General features: G+C 34.9%; 1 protein-coding gene across 2 annotated transcripts; it reads right to left on the bottom strand.

The window, feature by feature from the left end:
- Window positions 1-9,059: 9,059 nt before the first annotated feature.
- On the bottom strand, window positions 9,060-10,758 carry LOC110029626. Of its 2 annotated transcripts, XM_020732010.1 has the most exons (3): window positions 10,426-10,758; window positions 9,770-10,268; window positions 9,060-9,257 (listed from the first exon to the last, which is right to left on the bottom strand). In XM_020732010.1, exons 1-2 carry the CDS (start codon window positions 10,625-10,627, stop codon window positions 9,817-9,819), a joined length of 654 nt encoding a protein of 217 aa, XP_020587669.1. In that variant the 5' UTR covers window positions 10,628-10,758; the 3' UTR covers window positions 9,060-9,257; window positions 9,770-9,816. The 2 variants fall into 2 exon arrangements, with proteins under 2 accessions (XP_020587669.1, XP_020587660.1); XM_020732001.1 differs by lacking the exon at window positions 9,060-9,257 and having other exon boundaries at window positions 9,615-10,268.
- Between the last annotated feature and the right edge of the window lie 985 nt (window positions 10,759-11,743).

Here is an 11,743-nt window from a genome sequence, read left to right as displayed (position 1 = left end):
AGACTCGATCAAATAAACTAAGAAATATATGACATCCGTTTGGTCTGTGAAATCATTTTATTTGCCGACAAGTTCCCCTATTTATTACGAAGAATTAAAAAGGGTTTATATTAAGCTGAATTCGGAAAAACTTCATATAAGGGCAAGCCCCTATAGTTAATTACATCTTAAATGACCGAAGTCACTCAAAAAAATGTTTAATAAAAATCAGATTACGTTTTCTTCAAAGAAGTTAAAAGGATAGGACTTTTCAACGATATCAGACAAAGAGGTGTGAAAGAGGAATGGTTCAAATTTGGAACATTTTGTTGTAAAATCCAAAGGAGGGAGAACTAGGGATGTCATAGATCCGACGGTATAGATCCGGCGGCGGAGAACCTCGGTGACTTCTCAGTCTATCATATTGTTTGGTTTTAATTTTGAGTAGGAATTATTTAAATGTTTTATCCTGCCAATTTTATTAGTGAGGACTTATATTTGTGTGAAACGATCACACAAATAGCCTGGAAGATGTGAGGATTTAGGTCGTGACGGATAACAACCTCGAAATTCTAAGACGAGTTATGGTTTATATTGTACAGCAGAGTTGTACAAAGGCCTAAAAAAAGGTTGAGGATTTATGTTGCATAAGCAGACAACCTCGAAATCCTATGACTTGGTTAATTAATTCTAAGGAATGATATGTTGTTGTAGATCTTTTTGCTGTTGAAGATGATCATGTTCCCCACAGTGTTAGCTTCAAGCTCCTTGCCATGACGAGTTTATGTTTTCTAATGTGTCAGGTTATGATGTTAAATCAAACCCTATGGTTAAATTTCTTTAAATGTTATGGGGCATATTAAAGTTGACTAGAGCAACACCGGTTAGGATCCTACGGTTCCCTCATTCTGATACCACTATTCTCTATTGGATTCACTTAGTCCAAATAAATTTACTAAACTCAACTTAATGAGTTCCATACTTTCATTTAGACCATGGGAAGTCTCGTTAGCAACCGTTGGTTACCTCCTCCGAGATATTCCCAATCATCCGATATAGACGTCTTACTTTAGTTGCAATTGTTGTTTTGTGATGTTTGTGATTAAATTTTGAATTATTTTATATTTTGAATGTTGTGGCGGTGAATTTTATCTTGATTGATTTTAGTTTTGGTTTTGATTTTGTGACTAACCTAGCAGCTTTGGTTTTCATGCAGGGTGACATCGTTGTTTAACATGCAAGTTTTATAAGTATAAAAATAAAATGTAGAAAGTACAAGAAAATACGATACTATAAACTGAAAAAACGTACCAGAAAAATCTTCTCGTTCCACCACCTGAAAGGTCAATACTTGCAAGGCATGTATATAGTATTGCAAGGAATTTAAATTGCATGAGTAGATGAAGGTTTAGCTACCAAACTCCAAGCTATGAATTTATTGAATCTCAAAAGATCCTAGTAGATGATTTTAGGACAAAAATATGGTCAGTCCAATTTGCCCTTCAGAAAGTCCAATAGATTTCAAAATGCTCGAGGCATGTCCCCGGATCACTTTGAAGACCACTTGAAATATTTCGAGTTCATTTTTGACTTATCATAATTTTCCCTTAATCATCCGAGGCTAGAGTGTGACTACCTCGTTGCTCAGTGAAACTTAACAATTTAATTATCCCGATGATAGAGTACTCGATTAATCAATTGATGTTTCATTTAAAGTTTATGTGAGTGGGTGCCCCTAAGGCAAGTTTAGGTCATTCAAGACTGTGGTGCCCGTGATTGAGGTCAGGCTTGTAGTGGTTAAAGATGTTAGTCACCAATTATGTCATTTTTTAAATCCAATCAATCGAGTTTAGAAATTGAGCCTAGGTCACTACTAAGCCTTTAATAATCATAATAGGTGAAATAGTGATTATCAAGAATTTGACTTAAGTAAAATATATCCATATCAAATGGTCAAACCATTCTCAACTTTAGGCTTAAGAAAAGTAAACTATCATCTTCCTGACTTAAACCCATCACTTAAGAATCATCTGATCTCAATTGACATCCAAGTCATGAAGTTTGAGAGAATTATGACCTTGTTGATGTTGTGCAAGGGTGGTGAGTTTCTACCTCTTAACCCCATTGTATTTCAATCATCCAAACATGTTTACTAAGATCAAAATTACTCATTTTTCCCTTGGTTAATCTTAAATTTTGGTTAAGACACCAAAGTTTAAAATGACTATTTTGCCCTTGGGGCACTTCACCTCATAACTCATTAAACACAACTCAAATGATTTTGAGAGTTTAGAGTATCATATTTATGAGGTAATTATAATGTTAGAGGAGAACATGTGGACCTCTCAAAATTTTGCTTTAATTTAGATAATTATTTAAATTTAGAAGACAGGACTTTCAAAAGTTGATTTATTTAGCTTTCCAAAATAAAGTTTTTTTATGAAAAAATTATCGGAGGTTTCCTAAAGTCAGAGAAACACTTAGACAAAATTTAATGATTTTTTGAATCAAATTTCTATTATTATTATTTAAATTTTAACCAATTTCAATGATTAAATTAAACATAAAGTAATATTTTAATTATAAAAATCATTTTTATATTTTTAATAGACTTATTTGAGTTCAAAAAACTCAGAGAAACAAATCTTATATTTTTATAAAATTTAATTTATTTAATGTAATTATTTTAGTGAGAAAATAGAGAAAACCTTTTAAGCCTCAAAAAATCATTTTTTTTACTTAGGAAAATTAGGAAAAATTTCTTAATGAATCTAAGTGACCAGGGAGCAATTAGGTGCATTTTGAACCATTATTTATAATTTTGAAAATTTTGATTATTTTAATTATTTTTAATTCAAAATACCATTTAAAAATGAAATATTCTCACAAAAATATATTTTATTTTTATTAAATGCCCCTGATCACAAGGAACTCATAAAACCAAGTTTCTTAATTTTTTTAAGTTTATTTAATTTAATATAATTATTTTTATACAAAAATACAAGGTTTCCTTAGAAAATTCATTTTAGTACTTGAATTTAATCAAATAATTTTCAAATTTTTATAGCGAATAAACATGATTTTTATGAACAGTGTGGGATTGATGATTTTTATGAACAACATGATTTTTATGAACAGTGTGGGATTGATTTTGTCAATTTTTTATAAGTATTTAATTTACATGAATTAATACAATATGTTTACATTTAATTAATTATAAAAATTCTCAAGATAGTTCAAAATCTCATGATATTTTTCCTAGACTTCTCTTACCATAGGAAACCAACTAAAATTACTCCCACAATTTTCCAAGTGATATTTTGATTTATATAATTAAAATAAGTAAAATGGTCACCTTAGCTTGAAAATTAGAGCTAGAAGCATAGGAATGTCTTATGGCCTTAAAAAAATCAGTAGACATAACCTCTGTCATGACGAACAAACCCTTAAAATTTCAAGTCATGGTGAGCAATGTTTAGTCATGGAGAATTGAAATACCACAGAGGGTATTTAATTCATTAAAAATTAGGGAGTAAGAAAATAATTTTTATTTTTAGTTCACATTATTCTCCTCTGTTCATTGAGCAAGTGGGTATTTTTATTTTATTTTTATGAATTTTCTAGAGAAAAATATGGAATTTTGAAGTTTAGACATTAAAAATATTTCAAAATTCCTATATTTTTCTACTTATCCATGAGGCATCACCTCAACCTCGCCCACTCCGAAGGCTCCACGCGTCACTCCGCCATTTGACACCACCAGCCACGTAGCCTCCACACGGACTGTGCCGCTTTATGCACCGAGGGTTTGTCCGGTTTGATCTCCTCTGTCCATTGGATGCACGTGTGATCGGACGGCTCTCCGTTATCGTCCCCAAGTGACCTAACCCATGATCCGTTCACACTGAAAACTTAAGATCTCGGCCTAGACTCAACCAAATTACATGGGGTTTGTTTCTAAACCTTCATCTACTCAAGACAAGTACATATATACAGTTTATATGACATAAAATGCAAGTTTTCTTCACAAAGGTCCACACCGAGTCCGAAATTAGCTTTGTCTAAGAGGGGAGACCTCAATCAGATGGTTGTGGCAGCTTCGATGGGGTCCAACGAATCTCCAGATGAAGTCCCAAGCCTTGGTGAATGGTCTAGGTATGGATTCGATCAAAGTGATTTTCAGGTGTTGGTATAAAGCTAGGTTAGAGGTTGTTTGAGGGAGGGGGGTTTGTGGGGAGTCAACTTCTTTCACTGTGGGGATGGTGTGTGCACAATTAATTGGAGTTTAGTTAACTGTGGAGGCGTGGAGAGATCTATCCTAGTTTTAGGGCAAATTTCAGTGAAGAAATTGGCTCTTTGGGGTGGCTATCAGTGGCTCAGAGCAAGGGGATTGCACTTGGCATTGCTTGGAGAAGCTCTTGTGAGATTTTGGCAAAGTTTTCTTAAGGTTCCAAGCACAGTTCCAAGCACTCTTCTCCTTAGTCATGGAGAGCTCCATTTAAAGCAATGGCTGCCTAGTGGAGATCAGGGCTTAGAGTTGGGTGCTAAAGCTTGCTGAGGTGGAGAATGTTTGTGAATAAATTTTGAGTTGTATTAAATGGGAGTGAGCCAAGTCAGGGAGCTTCAATTTTGGGTTTTGGCCACTTGGGGCTCCCTTGGGCTGACTGTTTCCAGTGGTTGAGGAGGTGGCTGGCAGGGTTCAGTCACTTATTGGCTTAGGGAGGTCAGGGGGTGCTTAATGACGGTTAACCCCCAAGGGTAAGCTATAATGAAGGAGATATTTCAAGTTTAGGAATATGGGGTAAAATCCCTTAAATCAATGGATATTGGTCCATAGCTCATTTTGGATGGTTTAGGCGGGTCTAACCTGGTCCATAGGGTGCACTTGGTTGTTGTGGTGTCATCAATTTGGTGGCTTAGGCATGTCTAAGTCAATTTTGGTGTATGTGTCCAATTTGGGTCCAAATGGCTAAAAGTTGGGTTTGGGTTAGACTAGCCATAAATTTGAGCTCAATTTATTGATCAAAATTTTGTAAATGATTGTCATGAAGATTTTTGGTGAAGGATTGAAATGATTTTGAGTTCAATTGGAAGCTCAATTTGAAGGATTTTGGGATTTTGGTCAATTTGGGCATGTTGGACTAGGCTTGGGTCTAGGTTGGGCTAAGGTTGGGCTAATTCCAAATTGATGGTTGAAAATGGTCCATAGGAATGTCATGAAGAGTTTTCAACATAAATTGGGAGTCAATTTTTGGGTTAGGGCATTCAATTTGGTGGAATTTGGAGACAACCAATTTGGGGCAAATTTGGGGATTTTTGGATTTGGGTCAAAATTGAGTGCAATTGAAGCTTTACCAAGTCCAATTGAGGGTCAAATTTGATGTGTAGGATTGTTATGAAGAGTTTAGGATTTAAATTGGGGCAAATTAAGTAGTCTATGGGGTTCAATTACGTGAGATTAGGTCATAGGACAAAAATTGGGGGTTTGACTTAGATCAAAATTGAGCTCAAAGCATGGGCTAATTGGGCATATATTTGGTTTAAATTGGTTACGTAAAATATTAATTTTAGTTTAGAATTGAAATTAAGGGGAGTTGGGCTCAAATTGATGGACATTTAAGGTGAATTTGGGGAAATTAGGCCTTTAAAGACAATTTGGGGCTTTTGGTCAAAATGGCCAAATTAGCCAAATTGTATTCAATTGGAGGGTCAAAATTGGTTTTGGAGACAATTGAAGAGATTTTGGATGGTTTGGAAAAGTTTGGGGTGCCAAGGGTATTTTTGTAATTTTGGCAATTTGTGGGGTATTTTGGAATTTTTGGGTAGATTTTGGAAAATTGGGTATTTTGAAATGGTTTGAAATGATTTTTGAACAAATATGGGGTTTTTGGGTGAATTTGAGGATTTTGGTCAAATTTGGGGTCTCAATGACATTTAGGTAATTTGGGTGGATTTAGGGCCAAAAGACCAACTTGTATATTTTGGTAGAATTGGGGTACCAACCACCCTATATGAGCTATGGACCAATGAAATCTTCATTTGGGTCCTTTATGTAGTGGTCTTAGCTAAACCCTAACCTAAGGCTAGTGGGTCTAGGGGACCATCTACATGAGTCTCCCAAAGGATCAAGGGATCAAAGTCAACAATTTGGGTATTAGGATTGTGAGTGATTGTGGGTGAAAGTGAGTGCAAGTGAGTGAACTAACTCCAGACCAACACCCAGAGTCAACCCTATGGTCAAGCAGTCCTATGGGGACCCTCCTTGAGATCCTCCATACTGACCTCATCTACTAAGTACTAGAGGTTATGACCAATATGTGGAACTTTAAGTTGAGCAAAGAGAAGTTTAGAGTTTCTAATCGTGAGGGCTCCTTTTCTAGTTTTCTAGGAATAGTCAATAGGAAAGTTCTTCGGCTAGACCCTAGGCTACCAAAGATGGAAAATTAAACCTCAACCAAAAGTGAGGTTAGCATGGTCTAGGGTGGGCAAGAAATCTTCTTCACAAAAACATTAAAATGATGCTCATTTATTTGGAAGAACATGTTATAAGGAGTGAAATAGTAGTAAAATCTTAGTGAAAAGTAAAGTTTCGCTCACTCGTGTGATTCAACAAGCGAAAGGTTGTGCGAACCATGGTGGTTGATCGAAGTACAAAGCAGTTTCTATTGTTAAGAAACTTTAAGAAGAAAATATGATATTAGAATCTCGATCCAGAAGTCTACTATGTTGGAGCTCGATCAACTTTCTTCTCTTATGAAATAGGAAAAATAATCCAAGATCCTTATTAAAACTTATAACTTATAGTAGATGTTGTCTTCTAAATTTGTAAGTGTGCAACATAAGGGTCAACAGAAGTTACGAATTTTAAAGGCCCATATCTGAAGATCAGGTCATTCTTAAGCTAAGCCCACCTAAAAAAGTGGTTGAGCAAAGCCCACTTGTCGAAATGGTCGGACTCAGACAACTTACCAAAGTGTTCAAACTAAGCCCACCTACCGAAGTAATAGAGCTAGTATAGGGAAATTGAACTGATTGAGAAAGAAACATCATTCCTCAAAGTACATGTGTCTCTCTAGGTTCTTGAGAATCTTAAGGAATCCAAGAATGTCCACAAGGCGCAACAACACCACCGAACATGAGATCAACCTTATCATCTAGCTTGAGCTCGATTCCACCAAACCTAAATTTCTTAGCATTTGGCACAACCTGTCATTCACACAAACAAAGGAAAAATCATTTCTATTAATTTTGAGTACAATGTAACTGAATAGCTACATTTAATTAAAACTTTATTTTGCCTATAATTGCTCCTTCCACCAATATGTTGATGCACCTATGGTGTTCTTAATTGGATGTCAACCAAGTCAAGTAGATCCTCTTTTGAGCTCTTTCCAAATTTTACAGTCTTTTTTTAATTGATCTCATTTATTCTTCAATTGTGTTCCATCATACAATCTTTCAGTTCCCCCTTGAAAAATGTTATGCAAACCTTCTCTGTTGAAATGTGTTGTCTGCATTTTTTTTTAATTCAATATCTCTCAAGCAAATGTCATAAAAATCATGTTTGTTTCTTTCTCCCAAGTAGTGGATGATGTGCTATCTCTTGTATTACCCATTTATTATTATATCTAACACCTTGATATACGATTTGAAATGTTATGTAATCATAAAAGATTTCAAGACATTGATCATAAAACTTTAAGGCACAAATGGATTTCTTCTTTCATCAAGCTTCAAACACATACCACACTCAGTTCTACAATTTTGTGAATCTAACATACATCCCAAAAACAAACAATGTACATCACAAAGAGAAACATAAAAGTGAAACGGGATAACAAAACTCTAATTTTAATACCTCTTCTAGTAACTTTGAAAAGTGAAGTCCACATTTTTATACATAGCTTTGTGACACCAAAGACAAGAATCATTAGGAATTCAAGTAAGTTATTCTTTCTGTGAATTGTTTTAAAGGATCACTCGCTTTTTTGCATTAAAACAAAAAAAAATGTAAACTAGTGTTCCACAAGGAGCTGTATGTGCCACTACCAACAAAAAATATGTAAACTTTAAGTGCAGTCCTTGGAAAGTAACCACTAATCATATGGAAGTAACTTTGCTTTGAGCCACAATAACTTACTAAGATGCTTAGCATAAGTTTCATTTTCTCTTAGAAGGTAGTAGTTATCAATTCAACCACAATTTCTCTAAAAGGTTAGCTCTATGTTCAAGAGCTACAAAAAGATCAAGGTCGGAAAAAAAAGAAGAAGAAGAATTTTGTCAACTCATACTAATCACTTACATAAAAATTTTGCTTTGACATAGCTCTCTCAAGTAAATAACAAAATAAACTAAATCATCAAATCATCAAATCAAAAAGATGAAATCTGAAGTTAGTAACAGCTGATCAGACAAATATTTTAAGTGACACATCCTCTATTTACTTCAATAAAACAAAATATTTATTTTGACTAATCATCAACTAGGATAACAAATTAATATATAAAAAATTAAATAAGATTTTTGAAAATATCATAAAATAATTACATGCTGATCTAATTTTTCTTTTTTTTTTCTCCCTACAATTACTTTGAAATATAAAGAAATAATGGTACGTACATATGTGATACAATTGTAACATTTGAATATGTTCTTAAACGTTAGGGGACATCAACTGTCTTGTCTTATGCTTGATAATTATTTATTTTTAAATTTATTAATTTAACATACATATCTAATCCAAACTAACTGTAAATCTTAATACTTTCAAAGTAAATCTCGCTATTTATAATTTTAATTATTATTATTATTAAATTACTTTCGTTATATACTGTTTAATTGTAGTTTATTATTGTATTTCTATGTTTACAAAATTGTATTCAAATATAACATGCCGTATTTGGGTTCTTTTGAACCAATTAGTTGTTTTATAATATGTTCACATGCTCAGTCCATGTCCAACTGTCCCATCAATTGTCAAGTTGATGTCCGAAGATCGCAAATTGATCTTCCAGCTTGTTTAGTAGGAGCGATTATTGCGTCTCACTGTCACACAGCCGCGAATGTATGTCCTCCGAATATATGTCCTCCACACCTAATAATTAGACGTTTAGTAGGAGGTAAAATTACCCCTTTACATAAAATTTACTTAAATATTTTAGTTCTGAAAAAATAGTTTTAAATATGTTCATGTTATATTATTAAATGAAAATTTAAAGTCCACTGATGGTCAAATTTGGCTTGCAATTATAGTCCAAATATTTCCGTCGCTGTGTTACCTGCAAATGAAAATCAGAAATGTGAACAAATAAGTTAAATAATTCAAAAAATATAGCGTTGAAGGAAGGAAAATAGAACAGAAAGGAATTGCGCCAGTGAAAAATTTTGAAAGAAGGAAGGAAAATAGAACAGAAAGGAATTGCGCCAAATGGCGAAAAATTTTGAATAAAATTTTGAAAAATAATAATTGAAGAGAAATTCAAAAATGGAGGACGGAAAACGAGACGACAATGGATTGCCGATGAGATGAAGCTGACGCGAATTGCAGATTTTAATCAATCATAGAACAATGGAAGGAATCGCGTTGTATAACGATTAGTGATCACAGGAAATCGGATCGAGTGCTGTAATTTGGATTTTTTTTTTTTTTTTTTTGAGTTTGCCGATTGAGTTTTTAATGGAATCAAAGTTGGCGTTTGATTGCTTCTGTTGAACAAAGAAATTGAATTACAATTCTCAGATTTCTTCACAGAAGAAGGTTCGTTCTTCATCCTCCGTTCAATTTCGTTACCTTGAAAAAAACAAAATCATATCCTTATCCTTTCGGCAGGGATTGGACTACTGGCAGTAAGTGCCTTGATGAATCATACAGTAGCGGGCCATCGCAGGGCACCCATTCATAGGGTATCCGTGTAAGCGGGGACGATTGCCGGATTGAACAGCTCGGACGAATTTCTTCGCCGGTGAAGTTCCCTTGTGAACGGACTGATCAACGACGGTGTGAGCGGCGGGAAACTGGAAAGAAGTTTTATTCCCCGGCATCATTCGTGAGATGCAAGTACTCGGCGGACTAACAGATTTCCGAGATTTCGCTACAGTAGGGTGGAGAAAGGCGCGGATCTTTATCGGGAACCGACGATCCCGGGTTATGAGATCGTACTCCTCTATAAGATTTGCAAGATCCTCATCACATCTTATCGAAACGAGCGCATCGAGATCCTCCGTTGGAAGTTGACACCTCAGATTCACCTTCTCCCAGCCGCACAGCTTCCCCAACTTCACCTGAAGCCCTGTTCACAAACCATAACCCGATCATAAATCCGAATCAATTAAATCAAATTCAACTAATCCCAAAACAGCCATCAATTTTTCATGAACCCTAGAATAATATAAAAAGAAACCCTAACGTTTCATGGAGAAAAACAAAACCAGGGAAAACAGACGAACCTGAAAAGGGGATGAAGCGATCAACGGTGAGAACGCGGTTCTCGCCGCCGACGAAACGGAGCCTTCCGTCGGGATAACGGGGCAGGATTCTACCGCCGTAGCTGCAGAGGAACTTGACGGTGTTACAGACCTTGACGGTAGCTTCGTCACAAGAACTGAAAGAGTCGCAGGACAAAGTCGAAGAAGAAGAAGATCCCACCATGCCTTCACCGCAGCCGATGGCTTTCTCTCCTCTTACTCTACAATTTCCTCTTGGTCAAGAAAGTAAGAAGAAGAGATCTGAAGAGAAGAAGGTGCGGAGCAGAATTTGGGGCTATTGCTCTAAGCCTTTCTCCGCTTCCTCTGCCCTAATTTATAGGCAGTAGGAGGGAAATTGCGCAATGCCGACTCAGAAAATTTCGTGTTGGTGAGCTATAAATTTAAAAAAAATAAATAAAAAATTTAATTGACAAAAGGAATAATATAGGAATATTCCCAATTAATCAGTGGAAAAGGAATTTGTGTAGCTTCAGTCAAAATTCGGCGATTCGATTTCCCCATAACGAAGAGTTTAAATTCCGCCCGTTTCTGCCAAAAACATTAGTCGTTAACGTGTTGATAAGAAGGTGGAATAATTGAACACGCTGCACCCGAAACATTGTCAAATTATTGCCAATTTTGATAGAAATATAAAATATGAGTTCAGATGAGAATTTAAAAAAAGAATGATGAAATAGGTGCTAAATTTATAAATAGCAAATTATTATATGAGGACTCCTTATGCAGAGTTGTTTGCAGAGTCCAATCTAGAACTGACACGTGGAAAGCCGGGACTTACCTTCATAAAAAATAAAAAAAAAGAAAGAAAACGTGCGACCCAGTCCGACCATGTTATAGAAATACTCTCTTCGTGTTATTCTGAATATTTTATGTATTATTCATGTGTTGTTAATGTGTTATTGAGTTAATTTTGAGATATTATTATTTTTTAAACATTAATACCAATAACACGTGAATAACGCGGAAAATATTACTTCAATAACACGTGAATAACAAACCAATAACACATTAAAAACGCGTGACACGGCTCAATTGTGTTATAAGAATATTTCTTTCGCGTTATTCTGAATATTTTTTACGTTTTTCATATGTTATTGGTGTGTTATTGAGGTTTTATTCATGAATAACACACCAATAATATATTAAAAACGCGAAAAATATTCTTTAACATGAATAATACCTCAATAACACACAAATAACACATAAATAACTCGAAAAATATTCAGAATAGCGAGAGGCGGTCGGGTTGGGTCGCACGTTTTCATTCTTATTTTCATTT

The sequence above is a fragment of the Phalaenopsis equestris genome, unplaced genomic scaffold, assembly GCF_001263595.1.
Source record: "Phalaenopsis equestris unplaced genomic scaffold, ASM126359v1 Scaffold000002, whole genome shotgun sequence".
NCBI lineage: Eukaryota > Viridiplantae > Streptophyta > Magnoliopsida > Asparagales > Orchidaceae > Phalaenopsis > Phalaenopsis equestris.
The sequence above is the reverse complement of the archived record's forward strand: the minus strand, read 5'-3'. Positions and strand labels throughout refer to the sequence as shown.

What these genes read in the sequence shown, in the direction of transcription:
- LOC110029626 (XM_020732010.1), bottom strand. Translation starts at nt 10,627, where the DNA reads ATGGTGGGATCTTCTTCTTCTTCGACTTTGTCCTGCGACTCTTTCAGT. An exon ending in TCGCTTCATCCCCTTTTCAG is followed by an intron (nt 10,269 to 10,425) that starts GTTCGTCTGTTT and finishes GTTTGTGAACAG; the next exon opens with GGCTTCAGGTGAAGTTGGGG.